Source organism: Sander lucioperca, chromosome 8 (assembly GCF_008315115.2).
Source record: "Sander lucioperca isolate FBNREF2018 chromosome 8, SLUC_FBN_1.2, whole genome shotgun sequence".
Classification (NCBI taxonomy): Eukaryota; Metazoa; Chordata; class Actinopteri; order Perciformes; family Percidae; genus Sander; species Sander lucioperca.
This window is the reverse complement of record NC_050180.1, coordinates 41,010,276-41,028,534: the sequence shown is the minus strand read 5'-3', so window position 1 is coordinate 41,028,534 and position 18,259 is coordinate 41,010,276. Positions and strand designations below refer to the sequence as shown.

Genomic DNA, 18,259 nt, shown 5'->3' with positions numbered 1-18,259 from the left:
TACTGGTAACAAAGTTCTATTTTACTGCGGAAACAAACTTAAAAATTCAGTATGTTTTTATCTGAAAATGTAATCACAAAATGCAAAGTGAAAAATATTTGACATCAAATTGTTAAAGCTAACAATGCTTTTTACTTATGTTTAAAATGTATATTAAATATATTAAAAATAAATAATTGAATTAATACCTTTCAATAATCTTTACATTATTATTAAGTTGTAATTAGTGTACACAGGTAAATCTTTGAATATATTAGTTTAATTTGTCTTGACGGAAAAATCTCTTGAGGTGTTTATAAATTTCTTTCATTTTCAATCCATATATGATCGGATTAAAGAGAGGATGATACAAAATAATTTGTAAAGACATTATTAAACGTACAGTTTTGGAAACATTTGTTTCCAGTCGACTTAGAAGTACATCATATGTACCCAAACAGGAAAAGTTGATCAGAACCAACAGGTGGGGTAAACAGGTCTGTGCAGCTTTTCTCCTGACTTCTCTACTACTTCGATAGATTATTATAAGTATCCTGGTGTATGTAAAAAGTATGAAAAGTACAGGGAGAGGTACAGATCCTACAAAAAGAATCAAGCCATATATATTCAGCACTGTTGAACTCACACATTGAAGTTTCTGAATAGTGCTGTTGCAAATTATCCCTTTTAAAATAAAGTAACAGAGCTTTTCATTTGCAATCAGTAACGGTCCAACTGAAAACTGACAAGCAGGCAGAATCCAAGCTAAAATCAGGAACATTTTAACAGTTTTTTTTCTCATGATAGTTGGATATTGCAGAGGTTTACATATAGACACATATCTGTCATAAGACATGACTGACAACAGGAAGAATTCTGAACAGCCTAGAGTGTAATACATAAACCACTGAAAGAGACAGGCTGAATAAGATATGATCTGTTTTTCAGATAAAAAGTCAATCAAAAGCTTTGGATAGATAGCCGTGCTGAAAAGAACAGAGTTGATTAACAAAGCTGTAATGAAAATGTACATAGGTTCATGGAGGGATTTGTTAATCACTATGATGCCCACAATAGTGGAATTACTGCAAATTATTAGAATATATGCTGTAAACATGATCACAAAATAAAGATATCTGTATTTGTGCAGTTCCACATGCCCATCAAAAGTTAAATATGTTAGATTTAATTCATTGTCCATTAAGATTGTCTAAAACAAAATGTTAATGAATAAAACAGGTAAATTACTAGAAGTCTCATATAACCTGAGATTGTCTTATTTAGTGATCAGTACCTGACCTTGATACATACTGGTTTGGCCCGGCAAACACAGAATTGGATCTGTGATCTGTTTGAGTTTTCTATCAGACTGCATCAACCTCCATGGATCTCATTAATCTCTCCAAAGGGAAAGCTACTAACATGTAAACAACTTGATCAAACTCTGGAGGCCTGACCTCATGTTGTTAAACTTTGTTTGTTTTCAGATTACATGACTCTGTCATATTAAGAATTGCACTCTTAAGCCCTGTTCGGATTAAAGATTTTCAACGTGATGAGTTGAAACTTGCAACTACTTGCAACGAACCAGTCTGCAATATTCTAAAACCTGCCAGTTTACACCAATATGACATGACGAGACAGTTTATCATCTTCATAGCAACGACTATTTGTACTTTTGTTCTATCTTCCAACTTTTAGGCTTTTATGTAGTTGGATATTATTTGTTGCATCTAAATATGAATTGGGATAACGTTAGTAATAGTGAGATGCTTACTACAGCTGCATTTCTAGTGATAAAATGGATAAAATGTTTTATTTCTCTAACTCACTGCTGTGTTCTAACGCCGCTGGCTCTCTTACATCACTCTCTAGCTAGCATCACCATATACCGTGCTCGCGGGCACTCGTTGAAACAATTGACGTCCCTTACTTCCTAAAACCAGCCTCTGGAGACGTGACCAGCTGAGTTGCAGCGACACCATCAGCTGGCTTGAGTTGAGCTGAGACGGGCCGGTTCAGACCACTGCAATGTTCTAATAAGGTTCTGTCTTGTCACAAATCTTTGGTCTGAACTGAGCTTTAGAGCAAAGACCTCTGGAAAGGCCAATGGTGCATTCACATGCTCCTCTGATGGTACCCTTTCCTGAGTTGGGAATTCGTTCTTCTGACTTTGGTGTGTTCATGATCTAAGTTTATTCTTGTTGACAAGGAATCCTCCATGCATGTTAAAGTTAGTCATGGTGTGTACCATGGTGTGTACAATTTCCTGATGTTAAACTCAGCCAAAACTGAAGTTATTGTACTTGGCCCTGTAATGGCTGGTTGAGGCCACCAGGCGGCGGTCTAGGACGGCACTCTACTGACAATGATATGCCTGTATGTAGGTAGAAGTAGAATGAATAAAAGTTGTTGAGTTGTATCCTGACTGCTGTCTCCTTGAGTATAAAGTACAGAGGAACAATACATGGTGGTATATGGCAGCCCCTCAGCCCCTCGCACACCATTACTGGGACCTGTCAGCCAACCCCTGGATGTTAAAAGAAAGCTGGATGCGGTTATTCAGAGAGGGGACACAAAGATAGAGGTTTTCATTGTGAAGGACCTGACTACACCCTTGTTAGGCTTTCCAGCCATTTGAAGACTGCACATGATTCCTCAGCTCCATAGCATAGATGATGCTGAGACACACTTCCGCTCAACCTACCCAGATGTATTCTCAAGTTTAGATAAACTTGAAGGTGAACACAAAATTAAGCTTAAAGACACTGTAAAACCCTATGCCCTCTCTGCACCATGCCGTGTGGCCATTCCACTCCGGTCAAAAGTCAAAGAGGAGCTAGACCGGATGGAGAAGATGGGAGTTTGTTTATTTAGGATCCTCATTAGCTCCTGAGGTCCTTTACAACTCACTTGGAAGTGTGGCAATGCAATAATCATAGTCATCTGGCATTCCTTCCATTTAGGTTGAACACATTTTTAAGACAGGCATATCCACATACTATCATGCTATAACATGTCTTTCCTCCTCTCTGGACACATCTCACAATTGAACAAACATACATATATTGTTAAAACTCAACCACTGTTGTTTTGTTTACTCAACTTCTTGAATCAATAGTTATGTTTTAACTAAACTTTTAAATCTCCTTTCACTGCTTTCTTGTGTTATTTGTTCAGGTAAAACATTCAATTCTTGCATTGCTCTATACATGACTCAGATACAGAGCACACAGATACAGAGAAGTAGTTCAAGCGTTTTTTAACAACTGAGATAGAGCAGAGAGGAATTTTTTAGGGTTGAGTAGCTTCAGTTGGGACTGGAGCTGGAGGTTAACGGACAGGTGTGTGGCCAGGCAGGCTGAGACTCGACGGAGGGTGGTGATGAGAGTCGAGTGAAGAGGCTAGCGGCGAAGAGAGCTTGAGTGACGAGGTGAGCAGGCAGCAGGTGATCAGGTCACAGCAGGGGAGCGGCAGGAAGACAGCAGGTTCAGAACGGGATCTAAACAGAGGAGATAAAGGTTAACTGAGGCACAATGAAGTAACAACAAAAGCTAGAATGCAGAGAGACTAGGAGCGGTATCACTAGTTAGATTTGCAGAGCCAAGTTACCACTGGTAATGTTGTAACGAACTGGAGCTGGAGAGGTGAACAGCCCGGGTTGATAACTGCTGGTTGATTAGTGGAATGTGCTGCAGCTGGCTGGAACAGAGCAGGAGAGAGTGGCCACGCCCCTTGACCTAAATCCTCTTTGAGACACTCGCCACAGCGGAGGCCTGTACTACGAAGCGAGATCTGGCGTTAACGAGCTAACTTCAGGTTCAACCCAGGGTTTTCTGTACTACGACGGTGGATCACTTGTTACTGGGTTCAATCGCCGTGGTAACTTATGCTGAACACCTAACCTGGTCGGGAGCAGGTTATGTTGGAGATTAGAGATCAACTGGTGTAAAAGCACCGCCTACTGACCAATCAATACTCGATTGATAACGGCGTCACCGTTCTTAGAAGATCAGCAGGAGCTCGGTGCGCGGAGAGAGAGAGAGAGGTGCGCTCATAAAAGTTAAAACATTTAGAGACCGACAACCCCGTTAACATTTCCTGATATTGGTATTTTTATGAAAGATATAGATTTTCAGCGGAGGGATTACGTATAGGCTACTTGTTGGCTTCTTGAGCCGTGTGTTGCCAATGCACACATCGGTTTAAATTATGTTTTTATGTTTTTTTATTTTCTCTCACGATCGTGTACCACTGCCGGGGTTGCAATTGAAATAAAAGCCTAAAGCAACGACAGTTTATGGAAAGCAAAAGTGTAATTATATATCTTGTGCCTGACTGATGGGGAAGTGACCAGTTTAGTCTAATGTATTGTAGTGGGTGTACTGTACTGTATATTGTCCAGAATCTGCCTTTGGGGGAGGAGGGGGGCATATCATAGTGGGGGGTCTGGGTGTCCTCCCCCAGGAAAGTTTTAAGCATCAACGACTTAATTTCCTGCATTCCGATACTTTTATGCACCAATTTATGGTGAAATACCTCCATTGAGCCTATGTGAAGAAAAAAGCACAGATGACAATTACAAATATATCAAACATATAATGGAAAGTATGTTGTTACGTGTCATTGGGCATTTTTAAGTGAGTATATGGAAATCCTGGATCTTACTATCATGTAGACTACACTACTGGATATTGATAAGCTAAGCGTTGTGATTTACGCATAACAGCGTCGTTTTTTTTGCCAGCTTTCCTTCCTGCGTTTTGCCTGCAAAACCGTGTCTGTGGTCTTCATATTTATGTAGAATTATAGTTTGCTCTTCTTGTTTAAAATATGCAGCTCTGTTAGATGTTTGTGATTGATCGTGCTGTGCAAACACCGTCTCTTTTATGTGAACGCGCGCGTCTCTAGATTGGAAAAACCTGGGTTGACTGAACTAGTTGTTAACCACCGTCGTGACACAGCTTATGCGGGACCGCGGTTGTTAGGGTTAGGTGAAGCCGTGTAACTGAAAGAAGTCCAGGACATGTTGATCTTCTACATCACATCATGGGTTTACAGTACTGGCGGACGGACACACCTTCAGTAACGGAGTATCCACAGCTTGCTAACACAAGCAGGAGCATCCGCAAGTGTTGACTTGTGAAGTGCAAGTGAAGAGGGATCGGTTTTGGAGAGGGCCTCCGTCAACGTTGCTACTAGCTAAACTAGTAAGCTACACGATGCCCCCCCTCAGCTGTACACCTGGCTGCGACTCGTGCCTCCTGTTCAGCCAGAAGATAGTGGAACTTGAAGCCAGAATAGCGACTCTCCACCAGATCAAGGTGAATGAACAGTTCCTTGACACCATTATCATTGAAAGTTCCCCTCACACACACTTGATTCCACTCTGCCCTGCACTACTCTCACCCCACCACGCACTAATACAACCTCTGTCCCTGTCGTCTCTCCTCGGCTTCTGCCGAGAACCAAGTCAACTCTGCTGACCAGCTCCACTCCACACCAGCCTGAGCCATGGCGTATAAGCAAGCACCACAGCAGGCAGTCAGGACAACGCACAGGCCCAGCCCAACCTATACGACTAGAAAATCGCTTCACCATTCTGATGAACGATGAGGAGTTCCCTCTGCTCTGCGGAAACCCTTCTCTGCCTCGTCCCCACGGCGCTCATCCTGGCCCATCCACACAGTGGGGGCGCCCCCCTTCGGACCCAACAACTTCCACGCTGGTCATCGGAAGCTCCATGGTCAGGGACCTCTACATTCCCCCTACACCTAGCGGTCCGTCCAAGGTCTACTGCTTCCCTGGTGCCAAGGTCCGTGACATCCAGCACAAACTTCCCAGCATCCTCGCCTGCCACGCTAAGGTCGACAACATCATTGTGCATGTGGGTACAAACGACAACAGAGAGAGACGGTCGACAGCACTCCGAAAAGACTTCACCACTCTCATCACCACCCTGATGGGCACAGGAAAACGGATCGTCATCTCTGGGCCTCTACCTACCTACAGAAAGGGTGCTGAAAGATGGTCCAGACTGTTCTGGCTCCACACCTGGCTGAAACCCCACTGCGCTTCCCTGGGCATTCCCTATGTCGACAACTTCAACTTGTTCTGGGAAAGGCCCAGCCTGCTGAAACATGATGGTCTCCACTCAAACCGACATGAAGCCAGGCTGCTATCTGACAACATAACGACCACACTGAAAGTTAAGTATTGACATTCTGTTGAAAATATCACAGATTCATGCCCCCCAGGTATTGATCCTAATGGCACTTTACAAGTGAATGAATCTGAAAATGTTTTCTGCAGGGTAACATGTAGTACTAGTACTATTACAGCTATAATCAACAATAGACCATACACAGTGTTGAATCCCCTAAGTAATAAGAAGTTGACTGCAAACATAGTCAATTTATTTCCAGTTCACGTCAGCCACAACCTGCCCCAAAAAAACGAGACAGTGTCTGTAACTCGACTCAGATCAGTTAAATCACAGGTAACCAAAAGAGGGGCAATACTTAACAACCTAATTGGAATTACAACTACCACTGTAATGATAGAACAGGATAGGAAAATTAGATGCGGTCTACTAAATATCAGATCTCTGTCTTCTAAAGCAATACTAGTAAACAAATTTATATCTGATAATCAAATTGAGCTATTCTGTCTTACTGAAACATGGCTGGGCCATGAAGAGTATGTCAGTCTAAATGAATCCACTCATATTAATACTCAAATTCCTAGAAGCTCATGCCGAGGAGGGGGAGTTGCAGCCATATTTGACTCAAACCTGTTAATTAATCCTAAACCTAAACTAAATAATAACACTTTTGAAAGTCTCGTTCTTAATCTTCAGCATCCAACATGGAAAACAGTACAGCCTATTATATTTGTTGTTGTCTACCGAGCACCAGGTCCATATTCTGAATTTTTATCGGAATTCTCAGAGTTTTTATCATGTGTAGTCCTAAAATCAGACAAAGTACTTATTGTAGGTGATTTTAATATCCATTTGGACGTTGACAGCAATAGCCTTAGTACTGCTTTCAACTCACTGCTAGATTCAATTGGTTTCAGTCAGAGTGTGCATGAGGCCACGCACTGTTTTAACCACACCCTTGACCTTGTGCTGGCATATGGCATCAAAATTGAAGACGTAATAGTATTCCCGCAAAATCCTTTATTATCAGACCACTTCTTAATAATTTTCGAATTCTTACTACCCGACTATACAAAATTAGATAAAAACTTCTACACTAGAAGCCTATCTGACAGTGCTATAGCTAAATTTAAGGAAGATATTCCAACAGCACTAAACTCATTACCGTGCCGTAATATAACAGAGGATCTTTATGTAAACTTTAGTACCTCTCAAATTGATAATTTTGTAGACGGTGCTACGGCCTGCCTACGGACTACTTTAGACTTTGTTGCTCCCCTTAAAAATAAGACGATGAAGCAAAGGAAACTAGCACCTTGGTATAACTCCCAAACTCGTAAATTAAAGCAAATCTCGCGCAAACTTGAAAGTAAATGGCGTTCCACCAAACCGGAAGAATCTCGTTTAGATTGGCAAGACAGTCTGAAAACCTATAGGAAGACCCTAAGAAAGGCCAGATCAGACTATTATTCATCACTAATAGAAGAAAATAAGAACAACCCAAGGTTTCTTTTCAGCACTGTAGCCAGGCTGACAGATAGCCACAGCTCTATTGAGCCATCTATCCCTATAGCTCTGAGTAGTGATGACTTCATGAGTTTCTTTAACGATAAAATTATAACAATTAGAGATACTATTCATCACCTCTTGCCCTCAACCTCTAATGGGTCACCTTTAACTGACAGACTGCTAGAAAGAACGACTAGACCTGACATATACTTAGATTGCTTTTATCCTATAAACATCAGGATTTAGAAAGCATCATAGCACAGAGACGGCACTGGTGAAAATTACTAACGACCTTCTAAGTGCTTCAGACAAAGGACTTGTTTCCGTACTTGTCTTATTAGATCTTAGTGCTGCATTCGATACTATTGACCATACCATCCTGTTACAGAGACTGGAACATTTAGTTGGCATTAAAGGAATCGCACTAAGCTGGTTTAAGTACTACTTCTCTGATCGATCGCAATTTGTTAATGTTAACAATAAACCCTCCAATTACGCTAAAATTAACCATGGCGTTCCTCAAGGCTCAGTGCTTGGACCACTTCTATTCTCCTTATATATGCTTCCTCTAGGCAATATTATTAGGAAACACTTAATTAACTTTCACTGTTATGCGGATGACACCCAATTATATCTGTCAATCAAGCCAGACGAAACCAGCCAGTTAGCTAAACTTCAAGCATGCATTAAAGATATAAAATCATGGATGGCCTACAATTTCCTGATGTTAAACTCAAACAAAACCGAAGTTATTGTGCTGGGCCCGAAACACCTACGAACCTCATTAGCCGAAGATATAATTACTCTGGATGGTATTGCCCTGGCCTCCAGCACTACTGTCAGAAATCTAGGAGTTATTTTTGATCAGGATATATCCTTCAATGCCCATCTAAAATAAACCTCTAGAACAGCCTTTTTTCACCTTCGTAACATTGCTAAAATTAGGAACATCCTGTCTCAAAACGATGCTGAAAAACTAGTCCATGCATTCGTTACTTCCAGGCTGGACTATTGTAATTCCTTATTATCAGGATGCTCAAATAAGTCCCTTAGGACTCTCCAGCTGATCCAGAATGCTGCAGCACGTGTTCTGACAAGAACTAAGAAAAGAGATCATATTTCTCCTGTATTAGCTTCTCTCCATTGGCTTCCTGTAAAATCCAGGATTGAATTTAAAATCCTTCTTCTGACCTATAAAGCTCTAAATGGTCAAGCTCCTTCATATCTTAAAGACCTCTTAGTACCTTATTGTCCCACTAGAGCACTACGCTCCCAGAATGCAGAGTTACTTGTGGTTCCTAGAGTCTCTAAAAGTAGAATGGGAGGCAGAGCCTTCAGCTATCAGGCTCCTCTCCTGTGGAACCAGCTCCCAATCTGGGTTCGGGGGGCAGACACTATTGATACATTTAAGACTAAACTGAAAACTCTCCTCTTTGATAAAGCTTATAGTTAGGGAGGGAGGAGTTGCAGTGAACACCTAGACCGGCGGGACAGGGTGTATAGCTACAGACACAGCACCCCTGCTTTTCTCTGCTTCTCTTTACAGTCATCAGATTTACCTATCGTATAATCAATAATATAGTGCCTCTCCTAGTTATGCTATTATAATTCTATACTGCCGAGGAAGTTCCTTCCTTCTTATGACATGCTCTTTTCTTTTGTTTCCTTTTATGCACATCCTGTCCCAGAAGTGCTTGTTACTAACCTAGCTCTGGGGAGTTTACTCCCCGGAGTCCTTATGTTTCTTCTTCGCCCAGAACATCGCCTCGGATTAGGGTGACACCAAGATCTGGGTCTTGAGTGCAGCTGTCGCTATGGACCTGCTACACCCTGCTACGCTCTGCGATTCCCTGCAATGTCCGGCTACGTCCTGCCGCGTCCACCGCGTCCACCCATGCTCTGCTGTGCCACGCTACATCCCGTACCATCATAACCCCAACCGTCAGACACTGCCCACCAAGAGTCTGGGTCTGCCGAGGTTTCTTCCTAAAAGGGAGTTTTTCCTCGCCACTGTCGCAATAGCCACTGCTAATGCTTACTCTTGGGGGAACTATTGGAATTGTTGGGGCTTTGTAAATTATAGAGTGTGGTCTAGACCTACTCTATCTGTAAAGTGTCTCGATATAACTCTTGTTATGATTTGATACTATAACTAAAATTGAATTCAATTGATCTCGCTTCGTAGTACAGGCCTCAGGTTAGGTGTTCAGCATAAGTTACCACGGCGATTGAACCCGATAACAAGTGATCCACCTTCGTAGTACAGAAAATCCTGGGTTGAACCTGAAGTTACCTCGTTAACGACAAATCTCGCTTCGTATTACAGGCCTCAGGTGGAGACAGACATAGACAACAAACACAGGGAAAAAGGGAAGAGGAAAACAGGCAGGGACAGGGAAAACAGAGCTGACCCATAACACATGCGTTCAACAGTATTTGTCTTTGCTTTTGGTAAAGTAAAGTTACCTCTTGTGGCATGTCTAGTCGCATAGTCATGTATATCTAAACTGAAAGGTAATTTATTATAGAAAATAGATGGTTTCTTTGAAACAATAATATTCCTAAAAAAAAAAACACATAATGAATATAATAGTCTATTTCTTACAAATAACCAACCTAAACATTTGTGCATTGTAACATTTGTCCGATATCCACACCTAAGCGTTATACATGCGGCTCTATTTTGCTCCATTTGCAATTTAGTTATTTTTTCTTGAATTGCATTAGACCATACTATTGAACAATAGTCAAGATTAGACAACATTAAAGCTTTAACTACTACTTTGATTGAGCTTTTCTTACAAATATGGTGCACATCTTTTAACAACAGGAGTATGGTTCCAGAACCGAGACTGTGCGTAGAGGTAAGCCCCGCCAGATCTAACCGGTAGCGCTCCACCTCCCGCACAAGTTCCGGCTCCTTCCCCCACAGAGAGGTGACGTTCCACGTCCCCAGAGCCAGCGTCTGCTGCCCGGGTCTGGTCCGTCGAGGCACCTGACCTTCACTGCCACCCATGTGGCAGGGCACCCGACCCCAGCGGTTCCTCCCACAGGTGGTGGGCCCATGGGTTGGAGAGATGGATGCCACGTAGCTTTTTCGGGCTGTGCCCGGCCGGGCTCCGTGGCAAACCCGGCCACCAGACGCTCGCTGATGAGCCCTCCATCTGGGCCTGGCTCCAGACAGGGGCCCCGGGCTTCCTCCGGGCAGGGTCACTCCATCTCTACCTCGTTTTTTCATGGGGGTTTTTGAACCATTCTTTGTCTGGCCCCTCCCCTGAGACCACTTTGCCTTGGGAGACCCTACCAGGAGCACACAACTCCAGACAACACAGCCCTCAGGTTCATAGGGACACACAAACCTCTCCACCACAATAAGGTGATGGTTCCCGGAGAGGTCCTTACCCCAAGTGAAGGAGTTCAAATACCTTGGTGTCTTGTTCGCGAGTGGGGGGACAATGGAGCGGGAGATTGGTCGGAGAATCGGCGCAGCGGGTGCGGTATTACATTCAATTTATCGCACCGTTGTGATGAAAAGAGAGCTGAGCCAGAAGGCAAAGCTCTCGATCTACCGGTCAGTTTTCGTTCCTACCCTCACCTATGGTCATGAAGGATGGGTCATGACCGAAAGAACGAGATCCAGGGTACAAGCGGCCGAAATGGGTTTCCTCAGGAGGGTGGCTGGCGTCTCCCTTAGAGATAGGGTAAGAAGCTCAGTCATCCGTGAGGAGCTCGAAGTAGAGCCGCTGCTCCTTCGCGTCGAAAGGAGCCAGTTGAGGTGGTTTGGGCATCTGGTAAGGATGCCCCCTGGGCGCCTCCCTAGGGAGGTGTTCCAGGCACGTCCAGCTGGGAGGAGGCCTCGGGGAAGACCCAGGACTAGGTGGAGGGATTATATCTCCAACCTGGCCTGGGAATGCCTCGGGATCCCCCAGTCGGAGCTGGTTAATGTGGCTCGGGAAAGGGAAGTTTGGGGTCCCCTGCTGGAGCTGCTACCCCCGCGACCCGACACCGGATAAGTGGACGAAGATGGATGGATGGATGGATGGATCTTTTAACAACAGAAACACCACTTCCCATCTTAACAACCATGTTATTTATGTTTTGTCCATGATAATTTGCTATCTAAAATAACTCCAAAAGTTTGGTCTCATGGACCTGTTCAACAGATACATCATGTATGCAAAGCTTTAACTCAGGTTGATTATGAAGAGTATAATTTGAACTGAACATCATGCTTTTCGTCTTTGAAAACAAACAAGAACTAGCTTATTGTTCTTTATCCATTCAACCACCGATTGCAGCTCTTGTGATAGGATGGTGTTTAACTCATGAAATGTAGATGAAGACATATAAATAGTTGAATCATCTGCATACATCGATATACTGACCTTATTTAAAACAAGTGATAAATAATTTGTGAAAATAGTGTATAACAATGGCCCAAGACAACTCCCCTGTAAAACTCCACAGCTAACCTCTCCAACATCTGAGTAGCTACCATTAAAAAAAGACTAGTTGTTGCCTATTTGTTAAATAACTCTTCATCCATAACATTGCTGACTGAGAGAAACCATAACATTCAAGTTTTTTCAACAGTAAATTATGATCAAGGATATAAAATGCTGCTGTAAAATCCAGCATAATAGCACCTACTAGTTTCTTTTGTTCAATATCTCTCAGCCAGTCATCAGTCAAATGAGTTAGAGCGGTAGCTGTTGAGTGTCCCTATGAGCATGTTGACAATCAGTTGTTAAGTCATTCAAAGAAAAATATTCTATAATCTGCTCACATACTATACTCTCCATAATTTTACTCAACACACTTGTAAGGACGACTATTATAGGACGACTATTTCACCCCGATAATGGTAACCTTACATTATTAGGCAGTGGAATGATTTTAGCAATTTTCCATTCCTGAGGGCATAGACATTCACTTAAACTTTGGTTTATAATATGACAGATAACGGGGCAATTAGGTCTGCAACCAATTTAAGAAGTTTACCATCAGGGCCGTCCACACCACGGTTTATCTTTACAAGTTTGCAACATATTTTCTACTTTATTAATATTTACTCTAGCAAATTTGAAATTACAATATTTGCCTCTCATGATTTTCTCTTTTATTAATAAATAAGACATCTCATTCTCTATTTTTGTCATATTATTTCTTAAATCATTAAATTTCCATGAATCTCCAAAAAAGATGGAGTTTGTTTTTAAGCCTTTTCCCATTAAGCTATTTAGCGTATTCCATAATCTTTTACTATAATTTTTAATATCATTAATCCTGGCTTTATAATACATTTTCTTTTCTTTCTATTTAAATAAGTTAGAAAGTTTCTTAGTTTATGGTAGATTTGCCAGTCTGATTGATAACCAGATCTTATTGCTGTTAATTTTGCTAAATCATGTTCCACCATATATTCCTTTAACTCCTTATCTAACCATGGTTTACTGACACTTCTGACCATAAATTTCTTCACTGGAGCATGCTTTTCAACTATAGGCATTAAAATATCAATAACATTTTTCAGTGATTCATCAGGATTTGTTTTCAGTAATACATCTGACCAACATACCTCTTTTACATCATTTCTAAATCTGGCCTGATCAAACCATTTATGTGATCTCTTTTGTATTACTTTAGGTCCAGGCTTCGGCACTTTTGCTCTTCTAACAACAGCATGAAGGCAGACATATTTTCATTGAACAACCTAATGCATTCCAATCTATATTCAGATCTCCCATAAAATAGATTTCATAACTGTCATCACACCCATTTTGTAGCATTTCACATATTTTATTTAGATATTCACTATTCACACTTGGTGGTCTATAACAGCAGCCAATCAGCATGGGCTTCAAATGTGGCAGTTGTATTTGCAGCCATAGTGCATTAAATCATTTCTAATTTTAATTGGTATGTGATCCTGAATAAAAAATGCAACTCCTCCACCAAATGCATTTATATTCCTCCTTATAATGCAGTATCCTGTATATTCAAAGATGCATCCTCAAATGTTGAGTCCAGATGTGTTTCTGACACAGCATTAATATTTCAGAAATTTCAATTAATTTGTTTCTGTGAGCTATCTTCAGACATTTTCTTGGCATTTTAGAGTGCTTCATCAGGTGGCGCAACTGCTTACACCTGAGGGAGGTACCGTTACCAGTGCCAGTGCCTCTGGCACCGAGTGACATGAGACTGACTAGGTAAGGAAGGCCGTCTAAGGCTCCTGAAAGACAGGACATTTAATACACTGAACATGCACATACATTACATAGGACGAGAAACTTGTAAACTTATGTTAAAAGAAAATTCCTAATTGCCTGGTTGAAAAGTAAATGGGTCTTAAAAAGCCATGTTCAGATTTAGTTGACTTAATGAGTAAATAGAAGAAAAATGGCTACAGTAAAGTACAATGTTTTCCTTAGTTTCACAAGTTAACATTTCATCTAAAAGGGAGAGATGTTATGGCCACCTGGTGGCGCTCTAGGACAGCGCTCTACTGACAATTATATGCCTTTAGAAGAAGAATTAATAAAAATTGTTGAGTTGGATCCTGTTGTCTCCTTGAGTATAAAGTACAGAGGATCAATACAGGTTACAATGTTATAGCTACTCTGGATGGCGTTGCACTGGCCCCCAACACCACCGTAAGAAATCTCAGTTATCTATTAAGACGTCGTTTTCACCTGCGTAACATTGCAAAAAAGACACATCCTGTCTCAAAAAGATGCAGAAAATTAGTCCGTGTATTTGTTAGTTCAAGGCTGGACTATTGTAATTCCTTATCAGGTTGCTCTATTAAGTCTCTTAGGACTCTCCAGTTGGTTGGCTCCCTGTAAAATCCAGAATTTAATTTCAAATCCTTTTCCTCACCGAAAAAGCTCTTAATGGTCAGTCGCAATCACGCCTTAAAGAGCTCATAGTACCCTATTGCCCTACTAGAAGACTTCACTCCCAGAATGCAGTTACTTTTGGTTCCTAAAATCTCCAAAAATATGTGAGCCAGAGCCTTCAGCTACCAAGCTCCTCTTCAGTCCCATGTCCCATTAACCAATGTTAATAACTTATATAGCTTCTTCCCCAATGTCTTATGCTTTCTGACCTTGCAGATTTCCTTGGATTGTGGACACACCTTGATCGTGGCTGCAGGTTTAACATACTCTCTACTCTGTATCGCTAAACATCCTGGGAACATTCTTACAATCCAAACGCAAGGCCAAAATTTGCGGGCACTTATCTATAAATATAGCATTTACATCCATTTTAGGGTTGGTCCACTGTTGTCAAATTAATTTAATTTCTGTCTGACAAATGTATGAGTTTTAATGCAGACTCTGGCCCAACAGTTAAGCTTTATTGGTCTTCCTTGATCTTCGCTAAAGAGGCTTTTTACCTATGGTTTTTGTCACAAATGCAGCAGGTGCAGAATATATACAGTTCCATAAATCCAAAATCAGTTCTGCAATTTATGATCTACCCAACTAAGGCTGTCAGAAACCTTGCAGTGCTAGTTTTCTTGTTTGTCATGAGGCATAGTCTACAAGTAGTGCTAATAATAATTTTATGTTTTAATTTTTCCACAATGAAACTTAAAAACATTGTATACTACTAAGCCTTTACATACAATATATTGGCAATTTAGACACTAAACAAAAGTTAAACAGAAAACTCACAAAGGTATGCACTCTTGCATTTAAAACTGTTGATTTGGAACTTTATCAGGAGACAATATAAATAAATATATTTATAAGAAAAATAAATGATATAGATAGAATTTCCGGTTCCACTTTACTTGAAGGTATCTAGATAAGAGTGACATGACACTGTCATTAATGTGTTATAAACATTATAAACAAGTCATAAACGTTCATGACATAACACTTCTTTTAGTAAGTGTCATTCGGTTTTGTCATGACAAGTTATGGTTAGGTTAGGGTTCATGTGTCATGACAATGTCGTGTTTATGACAGTGTCATGTCACCTTCAAGTATAGTGTTACCGAATTTTCAATACTGGTAAAAAAGTTCTATTTTAACAACAACAAAACAACAAATTTAAAACAAACTTAAAGATCCAGTATGTTTTTATCTGAAAATGTAATCACAAAAGTCAAAGTGAAAACTATTTGACATCAAATTGTTAAAGGTAACATTGCTTTTTAATTATGTTTAAAATGTATATTAAAAATCATTACATTAAATACCATTCAATAATCTTTGCATTATTATTAAGTTGTAATTAGTTTACACGGGTAAATATGTGAATATATTAGTTTAATTTGTCTGGACAGAACATTCTCTTCAGGTGTTTGTAAATTTCTTTCATTTTCAATCCATATATGATCGGATTAAAAAGAGGATGACACAAAATAATTTGTAAAGACATAATTAAACGTACAGTTTTGGGAACATTTATTTCCAGTCGAGATAGAAGTACATCATATGCACTCAAACAGGAAAAGTTGATTAGAACCAACAGGTGGGGTAAACAGGTCTGTGCAGCTTTTCTTCTGACTTCTCTACTACTTCGATAGATTATTATAAGTATCCTGGTGTATGTAAAAAGTATGAAGAGTACAGGAAGAGGTACAGATTCTACAAAAAGAATCAAGCCATATATATTCGCCACTGTTGAAGTCACACACTGAAGCTTTTGAACTGTGCTGTTGCAAGTTATTCCTTTCAAGATAAAGTAACAGAGTTTTTCATTAGCAATCAGCAACGGTCCCACTGACATCTGACAAGCTGGTAGAATCCAAGCTAAAATCAGGAACATATAAACTGTTTTTTTTGTCATGATAGTTGGATATTGCAGAGGTTTACATATAGACACATATCTGTCATAAGACATGACTGACAACAGGAAGAATTCTGAAATACCTAGAGTGTAATATATAAACCACTGAAAAATACAGGCTGAATAAGATATGATCTGTTTTTCAGATAAAAAGTCAATCAAAAGCTTTGGATAGATAACAGTGCTGTAAAGAACAGAGTTGATTAACAAAGCTGCAATGAAAATGTACATAGGTTCATGGAGGGCTTTGTTCATCACTATGGTGCCCACAATAGTGGAATTACTGCAAATTATAAGAACATATGCTGTAAACATAATCACAAAATAAAGATATCTGTATTTGTGCAGTTCCACATGCCCATCAAAAGTTATATATGTTACATTTAATGCATTATCCATTAAGATTTTTTAAAACTAAATGTTAATGAATAAAACAGGTCAATTACTAGAAGTCTCATATAACCTAAGATAGTCTTATTTAGTGATCAGTACCTGACCTTGATACGTACTGGTTTGGCCCGGCAAACACAGAATTGGATCTATGACCTATTTGAGGTTTTTATCAGACTGCATCAACCTCCATGGATCTCATTAATCTCTCCAAAGGGAAAACTACTAACATGTAAACAACTTCATCAAACTCAGGAGGCCTGAACTCATGTTGTTAAATTTTGTTTGCTCAGATTACATGACCTTGTCATATTAAGAATTGCACTCTTAAGCCCTGTTCGGATCAAAGATTTTCGACATGATGAGTTGAAACTTGCAACTAACTTGCAACGCACCAGTCTGCAATGTTCGAAAACTGCCAGTTTACACCAATACGACATGACGAGACAGTGTATCATCTTCACAGCAACGACTCTTTGTAATTTTGTTCTACCTTCCAACTTTTAGGCTTTTATGTAGCTGGATATTATTTGTTGCATCTAAATATTAATGTGGATAACGTTAGTAATAGATGCTTACTATAGCTGCATTTCTAGTGATAAAATGGAGAAAATGTTTTATTTCTCTAACTCACTGCTGTGTTCTAACGCCGCTGGCTCTCTTAAGTCACTCTATAGCTAGCATCACCATATGAAGCACAGCGTAAATTCCTTCAGGAAGACTTCTAAATTCATCACTTTTCTCTCTCTTCTAAAACTGAACAGCTGTTAGAGGTGTTCACTTTTCTTTTAACCAATCAGAAGCAGCCATGAATTTCCCGAGCCAATCTAGCACGACATCCCTGTTTTAAACCTGTCTTCTCTCTGCTGCTCAGTTGTCATTTCAGGCAGAGAGCACAACTGGCACACGTCCACTTCACCTTTTCTCGGCCTTGTCTTGTGGTGGAAGCATCTGATGTCTCTCTTTGGAGGACAAACTCTCTCTCACACTCATTCCTGTCAAGCTTGCTGCACAGGCGGATACACGCAGGTACAAAGGTAGCAACCTGGCTGCGCTATTTTCTTTCAGCAAGTTACTCACACATGACTGCAGTTCCTGAGGATGTTGCCTGCCTGAATCGACGCATGGCCTGCTCTGACCTGCAGCTCGGGCCTCTGGCCGCCCGACACTGGAGCTGCCAGCGCTGAACGCGCCTTCAGTCGGTTCCATCACGGCGGGGGAACCGGCGTGTTCAAATCCGCTGGAACATCCCACCCCTTCAAAGTTTAGTTGTCTCATCAGGCTGCGTTTTGGTAATTCATGTTGCCGCCCACCATTGATGTGGATCGGGTTGCCGTGAACTGTGTTCCAGGCGCTGTCTAAACTCTGGTTTTCAGTCGCGGCTTTCTGTGTCGTGGGGTTTTATTAATGTAA

At 40.7% G+C, this 18,259-nt stretch overlaps 2 protein-coding genes across 2 annotated transcripts; both read right to left on the bottom strand.

The window, feature by feature from the left end:
- Nucleotides 1–253: 253 nt before the first annotated feature.
- On the bottom strand, nt 254–1,180 carry LOC116046678 (olfactory receptor 6N2-like). The gene has a single exon (XM_031295077.1). It carries the CDS (start codon nt 1,178–1,180, stop codon nt 254–256), a length of 927 nt encoding a protein of 308 aa, XP_031150937.1.
- Nucleotides 1,181–13,877: 12,697 nt separating this feature from the next.
- LOC116046677 (olfactory receptor 13C2-like) lies at nt 13,878–18,055 on the bottom strand. Its single transcript, XM_031295076.1, has 4 exons — nt 17,986–18,055; nt 17,766–17,853; nt 16,097–16,739; nt 13,878–13,886 (listed from the first exon to the last, which is right to left on the bottom strand). Exons 1-4 carry the CDS (start codon nt 18,053–18,055, stop codon nt 13,878–13,880), a joined length of 810 nt encoding a protein of 269 aa, XP_031150936.1.
- Nucleotides 18,056–18,259: the final 204 nt, after the last annotated feature.